The sequence below is a fragment of the Symphalangus syndactylus genome, chromosome 8, assembly GCF_028878055.3.
Source record: "Symphalangus syndactylus isolate Jambi chromosome 8, NHGRI_mSymSyn1-v2.1_pri, whole genome shotgun sequence".
NCBI lineage: Eukaryota > Metazoa > Chordata > Mammalia > Primates > Hylobatidae > Symphalangus > Symphalangus syndactylus.
In genome coordinates, this window is record NC_072430.2 from 138413019 (window position 1) to 138438585 (window position 25567).

A 25567-nucleotide genomic window follows, 5' to 3' on the forward strand; every position below is an offset into this window, starting at 1 on the left:
CATTTCTTTGGCTATCGTTTTAGGAATTATTATGAAGCAGATGTCTACACATTATCTGAAACAGCTGGACTTCCCAGCATTACGGAATTGTGAGTAGTGGAGAGTGTTAGATCTTGAGTCCACCACTCCCCAACTCACTAGGGGAGCTTAGAGAAACTGCTTCAAGGGAAGAGCCAGAGGACCCTTTGCTGTGGGTTTTGGGGGGCGGGAGTGTAACCAGGGCAGAGAGAGATGCACCTGGGGAGGCCTTTCCAGGACGACAGCTGTTGATGGGTGGAGTCCCCTTCATTCCCTGGGCTTTTTCTCCCATTCATAGCTTCTTATGAAATGCTTTTGCCCTGATGCTGCTATCAGGTTCTGTGGGTGATTTCCGTCCCTGTTAGGGTGGTCACCGAAGCCCTGAGAGCTGCGATGTCTGTGGAGACAGCCCCACCTGCAGTCTTCTGCTTCCCCACACAGGAGCTTCCCCGTCTGCCCCTGCCCACCTTCTGCGGCCCTTGCCTGCCATCACTGCCCAGGGCATGCAGCACGTGGTCCTGACTGGGCGGGGCCTGAGCCTTCCCTCTTTGTGTTCCCTCTCAGCCCTCCAGGAACTACAGCTGGATCCGGATCCCGGGGTCAGGCAGGCAGCCCTGGAGACGCTCACAGTCTTGGATAGCTGTAGTCAGCACTGGCTTCTGGCTTCACCCCAAGGAATGTCCTAGGTGGTCCAAACGTAAGACGTAAACTGTCTTCTTAGTGCCAAATGCAAGCCCTTTTTAATGTAGTTTGTAAGAAGTTTAGTTTGTAGGAAAAACACTATTGTAAAATAACTAGTATCCTTCTCTTTCCTTCCGCTGAAATAAACCTCCACTGTCATTGGAGTACAGACTTGTGACTGTAAAGTGGTGACAGTCCGGAACCAAGACAATGAAGCAAAGGGAACTTTGGCCTTAATGAGCCACTTCATTTCCGATTTCCCCCCAAGTACGTTTGTCTGACAGCCCCTTGGCCCAAAGGGTTGGAAACTAGCTTTGCGTCTTCACTCGTAGTTCATCCACACACATGCTGACAGTGTGCCTAAGGCCAGGCACTGTGCCAAGTGGTAAGGGGAGGCCTAGAGTGTCCCGTCGGTCTCCAGGGACTTTTTTTTTTTTTTTTAAGATGGAGTCTTGCCCTGTTGCCCAGGCTGGAGTGCAGTGGCGCGGTCTTGGCTCATTGCAACCTCCGCCTCCTGGGTTCAAGTGATTCTCCTGCCTCAGCCTCCCGAGTAGCTGGGATTCCAGGTGTGCACCACCACGCCCGGCTAATTTTTGTATTTTTAGTAGAGACAGGGTTTCACCATGTTGGCCAGGCTGGTCTCAAACTCTTGACCTCGTGATCCACCCACCTTGGCCTTCCAAAGTGTTGGGATTACAGGCGTGAGCCACCATGCCAGGCCAGGACCCTTCTTAAAGGGAAAGGCACGTAACCACAACACACATCAGAGGGAGGACTGCAGCCAGGGTGGAAGTGCTGCAGTGGCACAGGAGGGTGGGTGTGCAAGTCTGGGGACAATCCAGAAAGGCCGCATGGAGGAAGTGACATTTATTCCAGGCCCTTCCCTTTGCGACTTGAAGTTACCAAAGTAAGTTTGGACTGTTGCAACTGGAGCCCAATGAGGCCTGGAACAGAATTTGGCTGCTGGTCAAAAAGGAGAAATTAGCCCCATGTCTAAGAACATGTAGGGGAAGACAGGGGCAGTGTGGGGAAGGCTTTTGCTATGCTCAGGCCATCAGAATAGTCTAGGTGTCCCCAGAGCAGGTAAACCAGGACTTCCAAACTGTTCCCAGTACAATGCCGAAGGAATTAACCATCCGGGGTCCCATCAATAGGAGAGAGCTGCTATGCTGTCCAAAAACTAACCCGTGCTAAAGCCTTCTCTGGAATAGTGGTCTTCAAACTGTTTTGTGTCTCCCATGGAGCAAATGGTGAATTGATTTCCTGCCAAGTGATGAAGAGTATTGCTGCTAAACAAGCTTGAACACCACTGATGCAGTGAGGAGAGTGCACCATTCAGTACAGTACAAGGAGGCAGCTGTACATCTGTACAATTGGCTCTTCCTCCATGCCTGTGCAGAAACATTTCCAGATGGTTTATAGACCTAAATGGAGAGAGCAAAATTTAAGACAGTACAGTATTTTTTTTATCTTGAGAGTATGATAGTTTTTCTTTTAAAAGTAACAGCAGAAGCCAGAAAAAGGAGGAAGTTATCTGCCTTAGTATGTTTAGCGTTGCTAAAACAGAATACCCAAGGCTGGGTAATTTATACAGAAAAGGTTTGTTTAGCTCCCAATTCTGGTGGCTGGAAAGTCCAAGAGCATGGTGTTAGCATCTGCTCGGCTTCTGGTGAGGGCCTTGTGCTATCTCGAGACACAGTGGAAAAGCAGAAAGGCGAGTGGGCAGGTGCAAAGGCAACCCGCTCTCGCAGAGAGTGAGAACTCACTCCTTCAAGAGGGCATTCATCTATTCATGGGGTGTCCACTCCCATGACCCAAAAACCTGCCACTAGGCCCCACCCCCTAACAGTTACATTTGCAATTAAATTTCAAGACAAACGGCATCCGAACCATAGCATTGTGTTAAAATGTAACTTCCACACAATAAAATACCACAAAGTTAAATGACAAATGATAGATAGAAGTTAAAAACTGGATTGTTTCATATCATTGGATCCAGAATACATCCAAATCAGGAAAATAGAGGCAAATATAAAACTAGTGTCCTGAGGACATTTAAAAAACCAGGACTCCAGGAAGACATGCTCAACAAGTGATCAAGAGAAAGCAAACTGTGAAGCAACACATTTTACACCTGCCAGAGCTCAGACTGGCAATGATAATGTGGGGAAAAGGTACCTCTTATATTGCGGGACATCAGGCAAACTGGAGCAGCCATTTGGGAGAGTAATTTGGCAATAACTATGGAAGTTCAAGGCACACCCATCCGTGACCTGTAATTTGCCTCTAGGTGTGTGTGTGCCACAGAGAGTTGACACTTATGCACAAGGATCACGGGTGGGTTTTGCACCCGTCTGCAGACATCCAGGACAATAAACCACCTAGAGAACTCAAAATGAGATGCCCACATCTATCAGCTCTTATCACATTCAGTCTCTTGATGAAACAAAACTGTAGCATGTGTACAGTATTAATTTACTCATATAGTTTGAAATATGGAGACTATACCATATATAGTTTATGGGTCCCTTATTGGCAGATCCTGTAAGTTGGCCAAGACCCATGCCCAGATCCTTCCACCTCACCTTCCTCCACTGGATGACAGAACACCAGCCTCTCTGGCAGCCAGGCCTGGCCCGGCCAGCAAGGTTTCAGCAGTCTGCTGGGTGTGGGGGGAGGAGAGGCACAAGCAGTTCTGGACTGCAGTGATGGTTTTCCTGAAGAGGAAAGGGTGGGTAGTGTTGTCCTTAGGAAGCAGCAGGCCTGAGGGAAGGCTCTAGATCTGTAGGGGCCATTCTGGCCCTGGCCGAGCCTGAGCCAGCATTACACTGCCGGCCTGTTCTTTGAGGAAATGAGCCGTCTGTGAGGTCTGCAACACCTGGCCAGGTTCTCAGCTCTCAGCAGTGTGCACTCTCCTTACTGACTCACAGGCTATGGATTGAACTGTGTCCCTCAAGTTCTTATGATTCAGCCCTAGCCCCTGGCATGATGGCATTGGGGATGGGGCTTTCTGGAGGTGATTAGGTTTAGATGAGGTCATGAGTGAGGGGCCCTTATGATGGGATTAGTGCCCTCCTAAGATACCAGAGATCTTGCTCTCTCCAGCATGTGGGGACACAGCAAGAAGACAGCTTTCTGCAAGCCAGGAAGAGTCCTCACCGGAGCCCAACCATGCTGGCTCCCTTGTCTTAAACTTCTAGTCTCCAAAAACTGTGAGAAAATAAATTTCTACTGTTTAAGCCACCTGGTCTCCAGCATTGTTATGGCAGCCTGAGCACACAGGCGTGCGCGCATACACACACACAACATGGTCCCAACATAAGATGTAGGGGGGAAGGGATATGGGGTAGGGTAAGGGGGTGATACCTGACATCAGGAGAGCAATCGCCTGGGGCGGTAGGCAGGAATGAAAAATGTGTAATTTAATCTCATTTTAAATCTTTCCTAAAAAAGCAATCCCAAACACATATGGCAATATATTAACTATTTACTCCAGCATGAGTTTCACCAGTGTATTCTGAATATGTGAAATATTTCATTACAAAAACGTCACCATGATACCCTGTCATCAACAGCTTCAATAAGAATCATGAGGAGTCACAGGCGTTGTGGCTGCAGGAGTATCTGGCACAACCAGGGCTGTTTATTTTCCTTCAAGGGTCATTGCGTGCAGGGCTCAAACTTATGTCTCACAAGCAAACAATATTCTCGAATGAAATGGGAAACAGGAGAGAGGATTCTCTGGACATATCTAAATTTAAAAAAGAACACATGGCTGGGTGCAGTGGCTCATGCCTGTAATCCCAGCACTTCGGGAGGCTGAGGCAGATGGATCACGAGGCCAGGACCTTAAGACCAGCCTGGCCAATACGGTGAAACCCCGTCTCTACTAAAACTACAAAATTTAGCCGGGCGTGGTGGCGCGCACCTGTAATCCCAGCTACTCGGGAGGCTGGGCAGAAGAATCGCTTGAACCTGGGAGGCGGAAGTTGCAGTGAGCGGAGATCACGCCACCACACTCCAGCCTGGGCGACAGAGGGAGACTGTCTCAAAAACAAACAAACAAACAAACAAAACCCCCCAAAAACACACACATTAGAAAAATAGGCCTATCAAAGAGAACCCTAAAAATTCTAATTAAGCAACTTTATTCACATAATTTCTACACCAAGAACTTGAGGGTCATCTCTGATGGAGCCAATTTCACTAATATTTGCTTTAAGGGCAGAGAAGTCAACCAAGTCCTCAAAGTCTCAAGAATTAAAAACAAAACAAAACCACAAACAGAGAGCAAGTGGGAAGAGAAGTAACACTCCAAAATGACCTAGCTATGCACTTTTAGTTTTGAATTTTTCTAGCATGAAATCACTTTTCTCTTCCATCCTGTAAGACGTGTTCTCTCCCCTAGGAAAAAAAAAAGACAAAGAAAATTATGTTAGCAAAATTCTAGTAGAATTCCCAACGCCAGCCACAAAAAGGTTGTTTTCTACTTATTCCACTGCATGTATAAAAAATACTTACAGAAACACCAGGGCAGGATGCCACTCATGGAAAGGGGTCTGCAGGTGACTGGCACGGGGCCAGCAGATGATGGAACAAGGTGGGAAAAGGCACGAGACAGAATCCCAGGGGCAGGATGATGGTAAAAGGAAGAGCTGGGGCACTAGCTGAGAAAAAGCAGTTAGGTTTAGACAAGCAGGGCGAGCAGAGCAGAGGAGCTCTGATGTGTGGGAGACCAGGAGAAACCTCAGATCGCTCTCTGGGCAAGAGAGTTGTTTTTGGTGAAATTCTCCCCTTTCAACTGAGAAAGAGAATCTTGAGAGGTCATCTGTTAAACAGAACACATAAACTTCGCTCTCAAAGCAGCCTCCATGAAGTGTCTGCCATGAAGATGCGGCTGAGATTCTCGAAGGCTTCACTAACTGTGGCTAAAAGTCACCTGGCTGGCGGTTTGGTCTGAAAAAGCCAAGTGGGCACAGGAGGGGGCATCAGGCACACAGTTGGAGACCAAGACCCGAGGGAAAGACTCTGCTGTTAGCCGTGCACTGCCAGGGGAGGAGCTCTGAGGGCCCTGCCCACACAGTGCCCCTGACCCTAGCTGGGGCCCTGCAGAGAAAAACCTTTCCCATCACCTGAACACTTACGTATGTCCATTCTCAACTGGGAAGACAGATGACAACCGACGCTTCTTTCATCTGCTTCTGGTTAGCTCACACAGTATGACTTTATACACGAAAATAACTTTGAAAACCAAAACATCCAACAAAACCTGGGGGCTTCTAGAACTGAGCCAAGGAGCCTGAGCCGCTAACCTACGAGACTGGCCCGTGTCCAGACAGCTCCCCACCGCAGCACCCACCATGTGCAACCCCTGGGAGGGTGGGGGTTACCTGCACGGAGCAGGCAGCTGAGCGGTGGGTGGAGTCTGGGGAGGACGTCTGAGGATGCAATAGCAAAGAACTGGGGAGTAGGGGAAGAATGCCAGTGAAAGTTCCCTGGAAGGGAAGGGCTGTCCTACGGCAGACCCTGGAACGGGTGGCCCTGAGCAGTCCAAGGACACTGGGAAGACAGCGACAGTGAGAAAGGCCCCAGGGGGCTCAAGACACAGGAGGCCGCTGGTGGTCAGAGGGTGTGGTCTCTGCCATGCACAGGCCGGACTGCAGGCTTCGAAGGCAGGCACCACAGAAGGAACAAGGCACACCAGACCTTGGTTCTGAGCTGGACGGATGGCAGGAGCCAGTGGCTGAGAAGGGCTCGCAGGCCAGGTGGGTCCAGGTGGGAGAAACAGAAAATGGGACACTTATGGCAGGCAGGGTCCACCCAAATGACCTCAGAGAAGAGGCACATCGCCAGGCTAGGGCACAAGGGAAGAGGATACTGGAGACACAGCCTCACCTGCCGGAACCACAAACACACAAAACCCAAAGGAACTGGCCAAATCAAACCCACAGTCAAGTCCCGTCCACCTGTGGGTGAGCCGTGGTACTGAGTTAAAAAAGTCGCATCCTTCAGATCCTGGCTGTGGACACACAGAGAAGCTGTGCTGGGTAATCCAACCCTTAATGCCAACAAAGGTACCCGCTCATACTGACCCACCCCACCCCACTGTCTCTAGAGAAAAGGATACACGCAGACTAAAACTCTAGCTGACATGATTTGCACAAATTAAGCTGCGGAACAAGGTGCAGAAGTTTTAACACTGAGCACTGAGAGGATCTGCAGGGCACCCCTCGCACCTGTGAGAATACTATGCTCGTGGCTCTCCCAGGCCACTCTTGCTCTTTCCCTACCAGGAATCCAGAAATAGACAGGAAGTCATTCGCTTTAGATCACTTTTGCCTTACAACAGCTATTTTCTGAGTGTCAGATGAAGAGATTAGAAATGAAGGTTTGACAAAGATGAATCAAGTGTAGTAAGTGAGGATTTGTAGAAAAGCCTCTGAATGCATTCTAATGGAAAGTGTGTGAAACTTCTGCAAGAGCATCTTCTGCTCCACCTTGATGCATCTCACACAGGAACACGTTCTTGATATAGATGCTGACTTTACAGGAAGGAAAAGCATTTGGGAGAAAGCTCGGAAAATGATCACGTATGTAAGAATTCGGTTGAGATTCACTAAATGTGGCACAAAGGTTCCTACCATAAAAAGCCTCTGTCCAAAGAGCAGTCACTCACAAAAAACACCACATTCAACCAACAGAAACGCACCTTCCTCTCTTCTGAGTTGGGCTGTGAAGAGCTGCCCTGGTCTCCCGGTCTGACGGTGTTGCCCACCCCATCTGAGGCACCCCGGGAACTGGCCCGGCATCCGGAGTCCTGGGGGTCTGATAGCCTGGGTCTTTTTGCAGGGAACTGATGGTCCCTCCTTGTGGCACGAGCAACACATGTAGATGAATGAGCCTCAATTGCAGTTGAGCCCAGTAGACTTTTTCTGCACCCCAGGGGGGATGATGGCAACTTCTGGAAGCCCTTGAAGTGAGGGTCTGGATTTAATTTTCCTAAGAAGCCTTCTGTTTGATATCGAACTTCCATACTTGCTTTATCTGTAGACACTCCAATACATAAAGGCGCCTTCATCTGCCCAGATTTGAGGCAATACTTTTGATGAAGCTTGTCAAATTCTTCTTTAATTTCATCATAACGATTCCTTCCGTGGCCTAGCACTTCTTTATCTGGGACTGGAGTTTTGCTGGGTGACACTGACTTTCTAAATATTCCAGAACTGCTTCCTTGAACGTGAAGGTCAGATGTCTGCTGCGGGCGAGCTGGGCTGTGCGTGGGGTTGGCCTTTGGAAGTGATGAAGAGGAATCACTCTTGGGCAGGCACCTACCTGCTTCCAGAGATCTTTTGCCCAGGTTTTCAAAAGCCTCACTTAAACTTTTTGCTTTTGCTTTGCTGGAAGGTAAACTCAGCCTGCGGGTTTCTAAGCCCCGAAGGCCACCAGGACTCGCAGGACCCCCTCTGTACATGTTCATGGCCCAGGAGCCTGGGAGGCCCATCCGGTGAGGCTGGTTCCTGGGACTCAGGCAATATTCCCGATGAAGCTGATCAAATCGGATTTCAATCTCCCTCTGACGGTTCTCTCCATGGTCCTGTTGTATTGTTGGTCTGGAAACTATTTTTACAGGAGAAATTAACCATTTTAATGTCCTAAATCTATTTTCCTGATCAAGATTATACGTTGCACCGGAGTCAAAATAAATCAAGGAAGAATACTTCGAGGGTGTCACTTTCAGCTCCTTCCAACTTGGATCTAACTTATGGATTTGGGGTTTGTTGACTTCAAGAAAAGCTTTTTCCAATTTTAAACCTGTCTTATGGCAAGAAACATCCAATACGTTCTTGCAATCTCTTAATGCTCCTGTCTCTTTCACAGGCTCAGAGCAGGGTACGAAGTTCTCCTTGGAGCTCCTCTGAGAGCGTCTGGCTCCTTTGCAATATGTTTTGTTCATCCTGCTCTTACATCTGTGCCTCCTCCTGGAGTTCCAGTTTTGCATGATGAACGTTTTGGTGGAGATGATGCTTGACGGCTTTGTGCTCAACAGCCGGCTCATGGAGTGCAGCATCCCTGCGTACAGGTCACTGATGGTCACATTGCAAATGTCATCGTCTTCAAAGAGCTGGCTGTTTAAGAAGCTGCTGCTACTGGTCTCTTGTAGGGAGAGGCTGTCATTTCTAGGTACTAAGGCCATGTCTGTGGAGGAAGGATGCAAAGGATCCCAATCTCTGGGAGATGAAGCTAGTTTCGCTGGGTCACCAGGACTCTTTCCGGAGACACGACTGCAGTATCCTGGGAGAAAAGATACACATAAAGTAAAGGTGTGTTACCATTCTAAACCATCCATGTGCACAGATGACAGAACTTAAGATTGGATCAGGACTATGTTTTTTTAAGCAATAGCAAAAACAAAAACACCGCAAATGTGTAGGAATAGACTCTTCTCAGAGATATTTTTTGCTATCAAAATTTGATTTCTACTCTCCATCGTACATTTCCCAAAGGTGTCTTCCTTTCCCTCTGGCCTGTTTAGAAGATGGATGCCTTTTCAAAAGCAAATTTGAAACTGAAAAATGACAACACTGTTTACCTACAGGGATGGGAAGCGGTGTAAGACTTCTAAACAAACCTCTTCATATAGCTTTGACTTTTGCATCATGTAAATGTTTCCTATATTTTTAAAAAAAATAAACCAACGGTGATGGGAAAAAACCATAAAATCGAACACAAACAGAAAAAAAAATCTGTATGTTAAATTGATAACTCAAAGAGAAAAGAAAGAGTCCAAATACTCTGAATGTCTGCCTCTTAAAGAGATATTGTCTAAGGATAGAAAGAGCTGCTTGGAAATTTTCAAGCTTATTTAGTAGATGGTTGTGAAGAGTGGTAGCAGGTGCTGCAATGCTAGAGTTATTTTATGCTGTACAATTGACCAGATGAGCACCTGCTAAGTCATTGCAGCTGGTGAGAACTGGGAGAGGCAGATATGGCATCAGGGCAGGGGTGAAGAAGTGCTCAAAAACGCATGGCGCTGCACTACACGACACAAAAGCCAGCCTGAAAGGGGCTCCCTGACAGCTAAATCTGGGGTTATTTGAGCGTCAAATTGAATACTGGCAATGGATTATAACATGTGAATCAAAGAACAAAAAGACTCCATGAATTCCTACTGATCCTAAAAAATAAAAATAAAATAAATCAAAGCATGAGAGGGAACTACAGGAAGCAAAAAAAAAACCAGAGGGGAGATAGCTCTTTTGAACAGAATAATGCCAACTGACGTGTGCCAAGGAATGGCAGAGACAGAAACAACCTGGGCAGGGACCCCCACCCAGGCGATCCGCATTGCTGGCTTCTAAATCACTGGGTGAGAAGTTTTTAGAGAAAAGGTTCCTAGGAGATCTCAAAGAATCACACACAGATGACTCCAAGGAAAAAGGGCCTGTTGCAATGAGAAACATTGAATTAAGGTCTTACCTTAACTCAATGACCAGCCTCAAAAGTCACCAAGAATGGGACAGACGGACCAAATGTTCTGAGAGGACAGGTCATCCTTGTAGTAATTTTGCCAAAAATGTTTAACATGAACCTAACCACAAGGAAGCAATCAGGTCCAAATTCAGGGACATTCTGCAAAACTACTGGCCTGGGCTATTCAAGAAAGGCACTCACATGAAAGGTGGCCACGAGGGAGAAAAGGCCAAGGAGCCACTCTTGATGGAGGGAGACTAAATGCAACGGTGGTACCAGCCTGAGTGGGTCTGGAAATGGTCAGGCAAACCAGAAAGGCTGCAAAGGACATCATTGGCACAACAGGTAAAACTGTACTGCATCCATGTTCAATTTCTGGCATGTGTTAAGCGTACTGTAGTCATAAAGGAGAATTAGCCGACTTTTGGAGGTATGTGTGAGGCATTTAGGGATAAATGCATACACAAATGCAAATAAATACACACTGTGTGTGCATGTGTGTGTGGGGGGGTGATAACGCAAATATGACAACATATTGTGAAGCAAGTGAAGGGTGTTCACTGTACTAGTCCTGTGCTTCTGGAGATGCAAAACTTTTCAAGCTAGTAAATTGGAATAAAGAGCAGACGTGCAGAGAATAAACAGCTCATTTTAAAACATCTCAATCTTCCAGTGAAATCCAAGTGTATCTCTAACAATTTATGTTGATGAAACACACCAGGAAATGATGGCGTGGCCAGTGTGAGTAGCTCTGAGGGGCCACGCAGCTCCAGCAAAAGTGAAGGACACACGCACGGTTCACACAGTTTCTGTGTCACACTCACCAGGGGCAGGCATGGCAGGTGAGGTCAGTGAAGGGAACGGAGTCACACGTGCATCCTTTCCAGCTCTGTCACCTGCACACTGAAATCAGAGCCAGTGGTTACAAGAAAAAAGTTGCCAGGTGTCAACTGGGTGCAAGGAGCTGGGTTCTTCCGACAATGTGGACTGTGCATCTTAGCACAGCCGTGTCGATGAGCGTGTGAATGTGGTGACAGTGGCCAGCTAGGCTTCGGGCAGTGGGAAGAAAAAATGTCCTACTAAGATCTGGATACTTGATGTGGTCTCCAGGATAGCTTCCAGCCACAGTCACCACTCATCTGCCAGTAACTTCTTACCCCAGGGGCACTGGTAGCTTTCTTTGTCTAGCATTATACTCAGACCACAAGAACACCTAGGGGCCAGCTGGATGGTGGACAAAGAAGACCCAATAGATCCATTCGTTCCTAACCCTAATCTGTTCCCTGGATCAACACAGCAACCAAGAGGACACCATTTGCTGCCTTGGGTTAAAGGAAAAAGCATTTCAGGTACATCCACTAAGTCGGTGGTCCTCAAATACAGGCTTTCCACTGGTCAGCAGCACAGTAAGAAAACACATACACCCCTGTGAGATTGCTGCCTTTTTTTGGAGATGAATTTTTATTCTGCAATGTGTACTTCCTAGGTATTTGGTGTTGCAATGTCCTTTATTCTATGGCAGAGGGCACTGACCGTAAGAGAGGGGTTGGCAGGTGAGTGTGCCCACCTCTCATGCCATCACCCCGCCCCCCACCCAGCATGACCCCTCAGCAGGCGGGACAGGTGCCAAGGGTCAGCCTCCTCACCTTGCAGCTGATTCTAGCCTGATCACACCAGGGAATGTGGGGACTATTGCTTCCGTAACTATGCAGCTTCAAATCCCGGTCCAGAGGTCGGGGCTGCTCTTAAGAGTCCCATGTGTGGCCCCAATAGATTTTTTTTTTTTTTTTTTTTTTTTTTGAGATAGAGTCTTGCTCTATCACCCTGGCTGGAGCACAGTGGCACAATCTCAGCTCACTGCAACCTCTGCCTCCTGGGTTCAAGCAATTATCCTGCCTCAGCCTCCCAAGTAGCTGGGATTACAAGCACCTGCCATCACACCCAGCTAATTTTTCTATTTTTAGTAGAGGTGAGGTTTCACCATGTTGGCCAGGCTGGTCTCAAACTCCTGACCTCAAGTGACCCACCTGTTTTGGCCTCCCAAAGTGCTGGGATTACAGACATGAGCCACCATGCCTGGCTGCCCCACTAGATTTTTCTCTGAGTCGCCCCAGAACAGTGGGCAAAGCGCCCCCGCCAGGACTCCCACCTTCCTGATGGCGCTGCCCTGGGGGACCTGGAGTGTTTATTCAAGAAGAGCAAGTATGTCAGCACGTGAATACAACAATTTGGAAATCATTACTTCAAATGCTCTTTACGGGTTCTGTAGAAAAAACAAAAAGCATAATAACACCATACCTCAATGTATTTATTTTATGATCTAATTATATAAAAACAAACAACTGGGAAACAGATTACCTCAAAATACTCTGCACCTTGTAGCAGTATATCCACTTGTGTCAAGTATTTCCTTCTTAAGTCATTTTTCAAAGGGCTCTGAGGCACTGCAGGCTGATCAAAAAAGAGAAGTCAGAATTTTTAAGAGCTTCTGAGTATAGCTGACCTTTTGGATTCCAGAACAAACTGGCAAGCTCATTAATGTACAAATCTTTACATGATGCTACTCAAAGTCACTTTCACCTCCATGATGTTATTCAAAGTCACTTTTTCACCTCCTGCTATGTTAATAACCCAAAAGAATGTAAAAAGACAAAAAAAATTAAAACCACGTCTAGAGAAGTTTATGACAGCATTGCTAGACCAGGAAAAAAAAAAAATCTGAATATTCATAGGTGAGTTCAGGACTCAACTACTGGTAATAACTTCAAACTGGTAAGTTTATAAGAAATTCAGTGCTCCTGGCTGGGTGTGGTGGGTCATGCCTGTAATCTCAGCACTTTAGGAGGCTGAGGCAGGTGGATCACTTGAGGCCAGGAGTTCGAGACCAGCCTGGCCAACATGGTGAAACTCCATCTCCACTAAAATACAAAAATTAGCTGGGCATGGTGGCGGGCGCCTGTAGTCCCAGCTATTTGGGAGGCTGAGGCAGGAGAATCACTTGAACCCAGGAAGTAGAGGTTGCAGTGAGCTGAGATCGCCCCACCGCACTCCAGCCTGGGTGACAGAGTGAGACTCCCATCTCAAAAAAACCAAAAACAAAAACAGAAATTCAGTGCTCCAGCTCAGCAGCTCCCCTACCCCTCCCCTGCTAGACACTGGAAATAGAGGGCATCACCCTCTGTCCTCTGCTGAGTGGGGCTGGCACTTTGGTTCTTGACTCTTGGCACCACCCACTTCCCCTTTGTTCCAATCTCTACAAAATCTCTCAGTTTCTTCCCCAGGATCACGGCCTTTTTCTTCTTAGTCACTGAAAGTCACACATGGGTGCGTGGGAAACCCTCTGCACAAAAGTAGCAATTTTAAAGGAAAACCATGCACCAGGTATCCTAGCAGGTGACAGAGTGTGACACGGGGGCCAGGAAAGATGCTGAAGCCGGTTACGCTCTGTGTAAATTCTCATCTATATCAACAAAGGAGGATAAGAGGCACATCCCATAAGAAAACGGGTGGTTTCTGTGACCCAGGGGGCACTCTGGGAAACAGACATATAAATGACATTTACTGTTTAGGTTAGTGACAGCTGCCCAATGAGGTGACCTTGTGACTTGGGGCATTTGAGGACAGCCCTGGAAATACTCCCTAGAACACCTCTTTTTACCCTGCCCCTGTGGGGGAGACTGACCGAGAGCCCAACTTTCCTGTCGTGTGCTCATGCAGGCAAACGGCGCCCTGCCAACCACACTGACAGCTTTATCTGCAGAGTGAAAATCATCGTGAATCAGGCTTGCACTGGGGGTAGAACTGGCTGCCAAGTGCTAGACTGAGAGGAGGGCCTTACCGCTGAAGGGAATCTGGACACGAGGAAATCCGAGACTTGGAAGTAGCAAAAGCCAGCCTCAGGAGAGGACTTCCAGAAGGGTGCAGGCAACGCTGCCCGCCCCAGGCCACATGGGCTTTGATGGACCCACCTCTGAGCCCCCAAGCGCCCCCTCTGTCCATTTATTACTAAAGGCAGTACTTACCGCTAAGGCCCAAGCAACTGACTCTTCCTGGTCCAACGTGGCATAGACCTCACGGCGTTTTGAATCTAAAAGTCAAACAAGTAAATCTCAATCAGGATTTTCAGGAAAGAGTGCATGTTCCTGGTCTTGGCATCACTTTGAGTAAGTTCTACAGTAAAAATCCCCATTGCTTCAAGGGTGCACCCACTGGAGCCATCTACGGCTGCCCGTGGTTCTTAGTAACTCAGAGAATCCCTTAGAATGGGAAACTGCCTGGGGCCATGGAGTGAGGAAAGGCAGATTCTGCATCACCTCCAGCTTTCCACGGCCTCTGAGCCTGGATGTTGAGATGCTCAAGCCCAGCACCGCTCGACAGAACTTTCAGTGACCATGGGAAGTTATTTGCCTGCTGTCCTAGGCTAGCCACTAGCCACATAGGGCTACTGAACAGCTGGGATGTGGCCAGTAAGGCTGAGGAAATGGATTTTAAATTTTATTTAACTTTCAACTAATTTAAATATCATCCAGAGAGGGCTGGTGGGTGCCATACTGCGCAGTACATCTGTCAAATAACTATTTCCTGTGATTTCAAGCAGTCAGGGAAATTCATGGACCTAAGGATTTATAGTTAAAATCTGGATTAATAGCAGTAAACACATAGCACCACGGGTAAGTATCCTCATGAAGAGCTTTCCAATTCTACTCTGCAAGACCACCAGCTTCCCTTTAGCAACTCAACACCCATCACTAACTACGGTGTAGGCAAGGTGCCAGGGAAGGGGCTGGGCAGAGTGGACAGAGGCTGCAGAAGGCCAGTGTCCAGGAGACAGGTGTTTAAAGGCTAGTGACAAAACCGTTTCACAAGCAGAGGAACCCAGGTCTAAAGAGCGTAGATAAGAGTGGGGGTCTGTTCCGGCCTGGGGATCACAGGGGCTTCCCGGGGGCAGTGAGGAGGCCATGCGGTCAGGCAGGCCTTCAGGCCCCATTCTGGGTTCTGGCCTTTTACCCCAAAAGCAATGGGAAGCCACATGTTGCATCAGAGAAGCGGCTTGACCACATTCACGGGTGTGTCAGTGGGGTGGAGGGAGCCCGAGTGGGGATGGGGGCTGGTGCTCAGGGGGGGACATGAGAGCTAACGAAGCACAAGGCACAGAACAAGGATGCCTTGGCCATGAGGAATGAGGCAGAGGCTGAGATGAAGAAGACCCTGGGTTTCTGGCTAACACTAGAGGGAAGACGGCAAGGGCCTGTACTGAGGCACAGAGCAGAAGATGGGGAGCCTGTGTGTCAGGCTGAGTCTTAGCTGTGCCAAGTGTGGACATGAAGTATTGAAGCAGAGGGGCTGCTAGGCAGTAAAACGCCCCCAGCTGAGGTCTGGCTGGAGGTTACAGTCAGCACACAGAGAAGCCATGGCTCCACCCGCGGGAAGGGCAAAAGCAGCTCAAACAAACCCTCCAGAAAGGGCATCCCGCAGGGATGGGAGGCAAGCAGACTGCAGGCTGGGAAGGACGAAGACGGAAGGAGGAAAACGGGAGGAGCATGGGGCTGAGGAGCAGGGGGCCACAGAGGCCCAGGCCACAACTTCCAGAAGGTTTAAATGCTATGGAGAGGGCAAAACCCAAAGAATGCCAACAGGATTTAGCAATGGGGTTGCGAGAAACCTCACACAGAGCTAGGCTTTAGAGATGGAGCCGAAAGGAGTCGGGAGAGGAGGAACGCACGGGGTTGGTGGGGTAAGGAATCCATGGCAGCAAATGGAGCAGGTTATTTCACTCTGGTTGTAAAGGGGACTGGACAAAGGGAGGTGGCAAGGAAGGGGCCCAGGACAAGGGAGAGCCACAAAGGGACTGATGTGTCTAAGGTGAGTCTGAGCGCATCTAAATACCAATAGATGGATAGGGGACAGAGGCTGAAGACAGAAGGAAGGGGTGAGGGACGGATTCCCGAGAAAAGAGGACAGGATGGGGCTGGGCAGTGAGACTGGCCCGGGGACAACAAAGGAGCTTCCTGGGAGGATGAGGCGGGAAGCTGCCCTACAGAAGTGAGGGTTCACAACACCACCCTGTAGGGGCAAATCTTAAGTCTTATTAAATCTGGATATTAACTTTTCACATGGAGGGGCACGTTTATTTACTCAAGAAACACCTGAGTACCATTCATATGTCAGGCACTGGATGTAACTGTGGGCACAGCAGAGCTCAGAAGGAACCAACAGGGTACTCTAACATGATTTTAGTTTGTAAGATACACCTTAGAAAAAATAAAAACTTCACTACTGAGGAATCTAGGCTTTAGGCTGTTGTAACAGGTGCGTCAGGACTGGTCCCTCCTGACCTCAGTTCTCTGACGAAGGTGACACTCACCGGCTCCCAGGACTGTGCGGTGCGAGGGAAGCTCAGGACCCCAGGCTGCAGCTTGCACGGAGCCATCTGTTCTGTCCGCGGGCTTCACGGAGGAGTCCTCCAAGTGCAGAAGCCAATAAAGACATGGTTGTTTGAGTGACAGCACATTTCAAAGTCACTGCAATCCTTCTGTTAACACAGGAGACAGCAGGAGCCTGCCACAAGGCTTCTCTTCTCCCTGCATGTCCACTTTATAAGAGGCCTCAAGAACGTAGGAGGGAGCTGAGGCTCCCCTGGGTTGTAGCAGGGGCTGCTACTTACAAAGCCACTTGGAAGGAGCAGGGAAAGTCAGGGGCCCAGGCACGAGCAGATAAGCTCACACCTCCTAACACTGGCCCAGGGATGGCAGGGACTGGGGCAAACAAAAAGGCAAATTGAAACAGAACAAAATTGTCCTGAGGTCATCAGCGAGAACAGATAAATAGTCAAGTGGCCCCTAGGCAACTTCCTGTGATCTTTAAAGAATATGCTGGAGAATTTAAGGCGGGGAGGAGCCAGTTTAAGCCCAAGCTACACGCACAGAGGCAGCTGCTTGTCCTGACCAGCTCACACTTGGTGGGCAGGGGTGGTCGGGCGGCCACACTCCTGGTCAGGCCTGCTTCAGCTCTCCAGAGCCTGCTCTACAGCAGGCCCCATGAATAATCCCAGAACATGGCATCGGTGGGTTCTCATTAGTGAAATTCAAGCATTCAGGATACCAGATTGGCTGAAATATTATTTTAGGAACCACCCAGCCTTATAAAAACAGGGCGTGAGAAGGTGGCGCAGCCTATACCGTTAGGGATGGTCCTCAGGTGTCAACTCTGAGGGTTCAGAGGACTTGGGGCTACCCAGGACCACTACAGGGTAACTGAAGCCCACATCCAGAATATCAGAACCTTTGCTTCCAGTGAAACCGTCACGTAAGGTGGAGTTTACAGGGTTGTTTTGTGGCTGTGTCTGAGGCAGAACCTGGTTTGAGAATCACAGAGAAGCAGACGATCTACACCAACCCCAAACAACGTCGTAGCTCTGGTAGCTACAAACAGAGCCCAGGCATTGTGTTATAACCAACCCAGCACAGGTCAATGCCTGGCCTGCCAGGGCCCACAGCCTCCCCCATCCTCCAGGGCAGCAGGAGCACCAAGTCATCTGAGAAAAGGTGAAGGCGGATCTGGGCACTGTCACCAACAGCAATTACAGTGAAGTCAGAGATGTCCCAGCTGAAATCTCAGGCTACGCCCAGTTTCCTAATCCCAAGAAAGGGTCTGAAGATTCTGGAGACCCAGGTAGGGGTCCTCCTACATTTTAAGCAAAAACCTTAAATAAATCTTTAAATGAAAACTTTTTGCCACCAGGACCATATAAGCACTGGTCTGATGAGTGGACATCTCTATTATGCATAATTCAAAGAGTACATATACTTTAACCCAATAATCCCACTTCTCAGCATTTATTGAAAAGGGGGAATATCAGTATCGGGAAGAGATAAGGACCAGGATTTTCTCTGAAAACCATTTCTAACAGAGGCTTTATAAATAAAGTTTTATTGGAACACTGCCACGTACACTCATTTACATATTATTTTTGGCCACTTTCCTCTTGCAACACAGAGCTGAGTAGTTACAACAGAGACCATACAGCCAGCAAAGCCTAAAATATGTACCATCCAGCCCTTTGTGGAAAAAGTGTGCTGACCCTTATTTATTAATAAAGAAAGCCACAAATAGCTAATTGCCTATCAACAGGAGAGCAGTTAAAAAAACAGGATTTTAAAAATAATTATATAATTTTATAATTATACAACAATTGATGAAGAGTTAGCCAGATGTGTTAACTGGAAAAGTGAGGGAAAAAAAAATGCATTTATAAAGATGTGTATTATAGGGAATCACATTGTACTAAAATAGCATTAGTGACCATCTTTGCAGAGAGAAATCAGCTCATTTATGTAGTTGTACGTACTTTTAACATTTCTATGACTAGAATAATTAATCAAGAAGACTTGATTTCAAATTTCCTGTTAATATTATGTCACCTTGACCTTGATGTTTTCATTCGTGGGTACAGGTTCCTTGACCTGTGACCACAGGGAGGAACCACGTGGCATCTGAGAGGCAGTGATTAACTGAATACCAGACAACCTGGCAAAAGCTACCATGGCAAAAGGGCTCCTGGGTGTCCCCGTAGAAAGGCCAACAGCACCTTCCACTAAAATAACGAGTCTCAGAGCTGCAACACCCTCGGATCAACTAGGCAGTGAAGCCCGGGTCTCCCGAAGGTAGAAAAATGCAGAAGGAAAGACATGTGATCCTCCAGGCCGCATCTCCCCTCATCTCTCTTCCTCCTCTTTCAAAACAGGAAGAGAGACATTCTTCTTCCCTAGAAGGAACAGGATTTGGTCTTTTCTGTAAGGACCCAACAAAGTGAGTCCCTTGATGGGCTGGCACGTGGCCTTGGGGAGGGTTACCCAGCTGGACCAGCCTCTGCACGTGTTATCAGAGCCCCTCAGCCTGTGACACAGGAAACACAGGGTGACAAAAAAGGCCAAACATCACACAGTGCCTCCTTGCACTTGACAAGCTACAGAAGAAACGCTTCTAAATCCTTAAAAACAGAAAAAGAGTATAATCAACATGAGAAAAAGTACACCCACACCTTTATTCACATCAATACTCCTCCACAGCAAGGTTATTTGGCAATAAAATTTGACACTAAATACCTGGATCTCTCCGTTTCTTTCCTTTATTAGTCTTCCACCCCAAATTCTCAATCCTGAAGAAAAGAAACAAAAATGACCATTTACATAATCTTGAACGCTGAACTTCTGCTCAATCTGTGTTCACCAGAAGCCAAAGTGACAGGCAGAAAAAAGGTACAATACTAAAACCAAGCCAGGTTTCCGACACCCTATGGTTGTTCCCCTTTGTAAAGCTTCAGGTTTTTAAGGCAAATTTGTCATTCATGGAAATCTCTCCTACCTACTAGACAATGGCTCATCAAATTACATCATTAGCCCAAAAAGTTAAATGAAAACAAGGAACATGTGACAGCGACTGTCCTTAAAATATAGAGGGCAATCTATATACCATATAGAGGGAGTAAGCACTTTTCGCAGGCAAGCTCTACATCCCATATACTGAACGAATGCTTTCTAAGGGCAATCTACATGTTATACAGAGACCAAAGGGTTACAGACCTGCCACTGGAATATTTTACTTTCTGCCTGTGTAAACTTTTCACCCAAGATATGCCTGGATTGGCTCTAAAGGCAGAAAGGTAGGATTTCTTTTTACTCAAGGAGCAGATCTTGTGAACCTTTTGTGTCCGTCTGTTTAATGCAACATAGAACTTGCTCTGAGGTTTGTTTTCATTAAGTGATACTGAGTTAGTTATAAAGCTATATGGGAGGAATTGACCCCAGCCAGTGCAAAGCGTCACCAGCTATTTACCAAAAAGAATCCACAAGATTTCAGTCCGTTTACATTAACTATTAAACGGAATGCCTTCTTCTCCCTATTCAAATACTTGGAGCCTCAAGGAAGACAGTTACTACTCCAAGTTAAACAGGGCAAACAATAGTCAATGTGAGTATTCGCAGTGGAGGGTGGGTACTGTTCCCAGAGTTTCACAGGGATTGTACGTAACTGTTACAATACCCACGCCCGGGAGACATTATTGTCATTATCCTTCCCATTTCACAGGTGAAGACAGAGACCAGTCCAGCTAAGCAACTGCCCCAAGCTGCCATGGTGGGGAGGTGGCCAGCGGGGATGCCGACCCGGTAAGCCGGAGGCATGTGAGCCAGGAGGCACCTATGTCTCTTCAGGAATTGTTTTAATAAGTAATTTACAGGTTTAAGGGCACCAATGTTTTGGTTCCTATTAGTTAGGTGAACAATGTTGACTTCTTAAGAGAGCAGGGACAGCATTTCAACTACTCCATTCACACTCTTCACCCGAATACTCAGAAGGTGGGGATGACCCTTACCCTGTGGCGTCTCGTAGGTCAGCGTGGCCATTTGCACCACCGGGGTGTCCTCGAAGGGCTGGTTGTACTGCGGAGGAGGAAGGGGCTTCCTGTCAGGTCTCAGGGCCACGAGGACTCCCAGACCCGGGCGGAGGCGGCGCCAGCCCGCGAGAGGCCGTTAGTCTGGCCTGGGGCGCCCCAAACGCGGTCTCTGCAGCGGAGCCCCCAACTCCGCCTCTGTCGTCCCACTCAGGAGCCCCCCCAGCCCCACCAAACCCTCCTCTCTGCACCCGAGCCCCAGTCCCGCTTCCCCACTCCCCGTTCCGGAGGCCCCAGTCTTTCCTCCCCGTCCCCGCTCCGAAGCCTTCGGCGCTGCCTCCTTTTCCCCTGTCCGGAGCCCCCAGCTCCGCCTCCACCTTCTCTCCGCATCCAAGTCCCAGTCCCGCTTCCCCACCCCCCCGCTCCGAGCCCTCAGAGCCCCTTCCCTTCCCGTCCTACGTCCCCTCCCAGCCTCACTCCGACACGCAGGCCTCCCCTCCCGGCGGACCGGCGGGGCCGCACCTTCTCTATCAGCCGCTGCATGCGCCGCTGGAAGCGGCGGCGACTGGCCCTGAGCTTCTGCAGCAGCTGGTCGTCTTCCACGTCCTCGCCCTCCATGGCGCGCAGCGGACCCGGCATCGGACCCAGCCAGTACCCAAGCGCCAACCCGGACTGCTGGGCCTCGCGCGCCACACACTCAAATAGGCGACTCCGCCCTTCCTGCCTTCCTCTCGGTTTTCTATTGACTAGAACGGAGAAGCCGTTCGGGCACTGATTGGGCCTTTCAAACAAATTTGCGTCCCTCCTCCCGGCCAATCCACGCCCGAGTTTCCAGCCACGCCCCAAGGACCGTGTCCGGCGGAAGAAAGGGAAGGTGTCCGGCGGAAGATAGGGAAGATGTCCGGCGGAAGAGAGGGAAGGTGTCCGGCCGAAGAGAGGGAAGGTGTCCGGCCGAAGAGAGGGAAGGTGTCCGGCCGCCACGGCCGGTGGTAGTTTCACAAACAGCTCTGTGCTTATTAGTCAGCGGTGCTGTGCGAGATCTGGTGGGTTGCGTGTCATCTCCCGCGCTCTGCACCAGAGATAAGTGCGGCCTGGAGATTTCTGCGTGACTTGCCCTGGGTGTCGCCGCCGGGCGGGGGCCGCATCCTCACCCGCCCGCCTGGGATCCCGGCGCAGTTTCGAGGGCAGGGGCCTAAGAAAGACAACCCCAAATTACCAACCCAAAAGGAGGCAGGATAGCGAATATTCATCTAGAAGGAAAAAATAAATCTCAACGAATGACACATTTAAAGATGCTGACAAATGCGATACACATCACAAAATCCAGGAAAATACTTCTATTAACCCACCTTTTTCCCCATGTATTTCTGATTGCATATTCTGCTTCTTCATTGATACTAATCTTGAAATATTTTCTCCAGAGAGAAGAGCAAGATAAATCAGTCGTTAGTATGGTTGATGGAATTTATGATTGACATCTTAGGAAAGTTTCATTCAGTTTCGTCACTTAACCACATTTGTGTGCTTGTGCTGATGTGATTACCATAGTATGTGGTTGAGAATAAAAGCATTGCTGAGCACCAGGAGGTCTCTTAGAGGGGGCTCTTCACCTCCTTTCAGCCTGCACAGCAATTCTATCATGATGTCCTGCGGAAATTTAGGTGGGGGTGTAGGTGGAGGGTGAGAACTTCAGGGCTCATGTAGCGTGTGTGTCCACAAAATGTGTCGCGTTGTGCTGGACACAGAGATGTGCTGGCCTGATTCCCCTTAAGATGCCACAGCTGCTGGGAGGGCAGTTGGCAGGGGCCTTCAGTTGGCAGCCTATTCTGGGATGATTCAGTTGCAGAGAACTCCCTCACCCAAGGTCCTGCTGCCCCAGGGTGGCCCAGCGCCAGTGACTGATCCAGGTGGGAACAGGAAGGCTGTGTCATTTCAGTCTGATGGAAGAAAACCCTGGGCCACTTTATCTTCCGAGCTCTCAATTCCATGGAGTTGGATGGGGTAACCTACCAATCCTGTTTCTTTCCCTTCCTTCCTCCCTATATAAACATCCTCTCTGAGTCTTCTCCAGTTGCAGGATCTACACATTTAATCTGTACCTTTTCCAATTTTCACAAACAGGCCGGGTGTCTTCCTCCTCCTTCTTCAGGAGTGTTCAGAAACTTAACATGCTCTTCCTTGGACTCTGTGCTTCCTACACATAATTTACTTTTCAAACATCTAACTGGGCCCATTTAGAAACTTGAGACCTTGAATAAGATTTTCTTTTTTTGAGTTTTGGACGACTGACTCTTCCATTGTTACCAGATAGAGTTGTCCGGGTTCTTGGTGTGTTGAACAAAGAATGAACAAAACACACAGTTACAAAGGAATGAAGCAACGAAAAACAAAGCAACAGGAGAACAGAGTAAGGAAAGCACAGATTCATTGAAGAGAATTCGCAGAGTGAGAGCGAACTGGAGCACGCAGCTTAACAGCCTCTTCAATTAAGGTTTTTATAAAGCCAAAAGAACTTGGCAACACCTCTGGGTACCCTTTAGAGGCCTCCAATTGGTTACACCCTATGAAGGATTGGCCTGCGACTAATCAGAGCCTAAAGTGGAAACTTGGCCTGCAGTCATTCAGGGGCTGAAGTGGAAACTTCTTTCTTGTTATCACAGGAGTGAAGATGTGGCCTATGTCCTGCCCAATCTTGCTTAAAACTGGCTGCACCTGCTGTTCTCTTGCTTATGTGAACTGGCTGCATCTGCTATTCCTTTGCTTATGCCTCAGCCCTTGGCTACCCCAGTTCCCTATTCTCCTGCCTCACTATGACTCTCTAACAAGCACGATAGTACCGGTTTTCAAAACTGGCGTCTCCCAGGGCTTATTCTCTATTCCTGGGAAACCATTCCAAGATTTCCTTTGCTGGCTTCACTGACAATCCAAGCATCTGCCTCTGTCCTAGGAGTTTGGGGGCAGCTTCAGTGGAAAGATTTCTCAATCTCAAGTTCAAGTCTTTAATTGAAGTCGAAAACATACTTGCTTTAGCCAGACTCCTTCTGAGCCAGCCAAAGTCTATGCATTAACCCTTACTGTTCTGACCTGGTGGTCTTCCAGTTGTCTCTGACTGGCTTTCTCCATCCCATGGTCCAAAGTGGTGCTCCAGCTAAGGAAAGAAGAACCCTGCATCATGCTTCTCATGTGATGCTGTAGCAGGACAAGCCACAGACAAAACCCCTCAGACACCGAGTTAAAGAAGGAAGGGCTTTATTCAGCTGGGAGCTTCAGCAAGACTCATGTCTCCAACAACCGAGCTCTCCCGAGAGAGCAATTCCTGTTCCTTTTAATGGCTCACAACTCTAAGGAGGTCCGTGTGAGAGGGTCGTGATCGATTGAGCAAGCAGGGGGTAAGTGACTGGGGGCTGCATGCACCAGTAATTAGAATGCAACAGAACAGGACAGGTATTTTCACAGTGCTTTTCTATACAATGTCTGTAATCTATAGATGACATAACTGATTAGGTCAGGGGTCGATCTTTAATTACCAGGCCCAGGGTGTGGCGCTGGGCTGTCTGCTTGTGGATTTCATTTCTGCCTTTTAGTTTTTACTTCTTCTTTCTTTGGAGGCAGAAATTGAGCATAAGACAATATGAGGGGTGGTCTCCTCCCTTAATGCCATTCTCTATAATACCTCACCCCACCACCCTTGGCAGCATAACCATATTACTCCAGACCTGCTAAGCAAACTCTTCGCCACCACTTTCCACTGTCACGTAACAGGGAAGGATCACAATTCAGCTCCTTCCCCAGCAGCAGGTTTCTGGGTGCAGCATCTTGGAATCTCACAGGGTTTCCAGAGATGAGGGCAAGTTGCTCTGGCTGCACCTGCACAGTGCCCTGTACTGGCTGGACTGGGATTTCCAGCCCTCCGAGTGCTGTTTAAATGGCTAGGAAATAGTTCTCATTAAAGTTACATTACAGCTTCTCTTATAAAATGTGCCTGAATTTTGCTTCAAATAAGAGAGATGGAGACTTATTCTGCATGGAGTTGTCATGTAAATTTGTTTCTGTTAGAAAGGTGTGGAAATGTTACCACCAGTCTATGGTTGGAGAAGCGCAGCTTTTGGCTGGTCCCAGCCTTGACACAGAAATTGTTATGTAACGGTGAGAATGTCAGTCTGAGATAAATTATCGCAAACAGACCCCACGCATTAGGCTGCTAAGAAAAGGGTTTGCTTTTTTCTGTTGCCCTAGAGCTGATGCAAACACAGAGGCTGTGAAATAGGCAACAAGCTGACCTTCCACGAGGTGTCAGTCAAAGCTCACAAAATGTGTTCATTGTTTGATTTAATGAGTCTCATATTTAACTGAAGTAATTAAGGATGTTGGCAAGAATTTAGCTGGAGGATCTTTCATGAAGCAGTTTATAAAGTCCAATACTAGAAGGATGGCAAAATAAATGGTGATAGATACTTATGTTCTATTGGCAACAATTTTAAAGAAGTGTAATTATTGATATCAAAATTCTATATGATCTTTTTAATACAAAAGGTTATAAACCTGTATTATATGTCTGCATTTAAAAAGTATATATTATATAATTTAAAGTATGATTATACATGTTTTAAAAATGTGAGTATATATGTCTCAGAATGTTTCCAGGGCCATCTCTGGATGATGGTGTGATGAATTATTTTTAATATTAGTTTTCCTTAGCTGCATTTTCTAGAATGAGCATTTGTTGTGCAATTATGAGTTTGCATTACTGATGTAATTAGAAAACACAGAAGGCCAATTGTCTTAGTTCATTTTGTGCTGCTATAATAAAACCTGACAGTAATGAACCTGTAATTTATAATGAACAGAAATTTATTTCTCACAGTTCTGAAGACTGGCGAGTCCCAGCCAGACTGAGTGATTGGCCTGTGGTGAGGGTCTGAGTGATTTGCCTCTGGCGACGGTCTTCTTGCTGTGCCATCTCATGGTGTAACGTAAAAGAACAAGAGAGGGCAAGAGAGAGCAAAA

At 47.9% G+C, this 25567-nt stretch overlaps 3 protein-coding genes across 8 annotated transcripts in view; 2 read left to right on the top strand and 1 right to left on the bottom strand.

Annotated features, from left to right (window-relative positions):
* Positions 1–863, top strand: part of MROH2A (maestro heat like repeat family member 2A) — a 55206-nt gene extending 54343 nt beyond the window's left edge. For all 3 annotated transcript variants that reach the window (XM_055291014.2, XM_063645321.1, XM_055291013.2), the window contains exons 41-42: positions 24–89; positions 583–863. In XM_055291014.2, coding sequence (XP_055146989.1) covers positions 24–89; positions 583–704 — 188 coding nt within the window. In that variant the 3' untranslated portion in view covers positions 705–863. The remainder of the gene's footprint in view (positions 1–23; positions 90–582) is intronic.
* A 3967-nt stretch (positions 864–4830) lies between these two features.
* On the bottom strand, positions 4831–22239 carry HJURP (Holliday junction recognition protein). Of its 4 annotated transcripts, none has more exons than XM_055291031.2 (9): positions 21083–22239; positions 20543–20609; positions 19275–19327; positions 16535–16631; positions 14193–14257; positions 12529–12621; positions 10995–11073; positions 7409–8991; positions 4831–5103 (listed from the first exon to the last, which is right to left on the bottom strand). In XM_055291031.2, the coding sequence occupies exons 1-9, from the start codon at positions 21197–21199 to the stop codon at positions 5065–5067; spliced, it is 2193 nt and encodes a 730-aa protein (XP_055147006.1). In that variant the 5' UTR covers positions 21200–22239; the 3' UTR covers positions 4831–5064. The 4 variants fall into 4 exon arrangements, with proteins under 4 accessions (XP_055147006.1, XP_055147005.1, XP_055147007.1 ...); XM_055291030.2 differs by having other exon boundaries at positions 7395–8991; positions 21083–21302; XM_055291032.2 differs by lacking the exons at positions 14193–14257; positions 16535–16631 and having other exon boundaries at positions 7395–8991; positions 21083–21287.
* TRPM8 (transient receptor potential cation channel subfamily M member 8) overlaps positions 21452–25567 on the top strand; it is a 160822-nt gene continuing 156706 nt past the window's right edge. The window contains exon 1 of the mRNA XM_063645322.1: positions 21452–23949. The gene's annotated coding sequence lies outside the window, so the exon portion shown is untranslated. The remainder of the gene's footprint in view (positions 23950–25567) is intronic.

Bases quoted from the DNA above. Each gene is read 5' to 3' on its own strand.
- HJURP (XM_055291030.2), bottom strand. From the start codon at position 21,199: ATGCCGGGTCCGCTGCGCGCCATGGAGGGCGAGGACGTGGAAGACGAC. The intron at 16,632-19,274 runs GTATTTAGTGTC...CTGCACTTGGAG, and splicing joins AAAGAAACGGAGAGATCCAG to GACTCCTCCGTGAAGCCCGC. The intron at 8,992-10,994 runs GTGAGTGTGACA...CTTTTCTCCCAG, and splicing joins ACCTGCCATGCCTGCCCCTG to GATACTGCAGTCGTGTCTCC.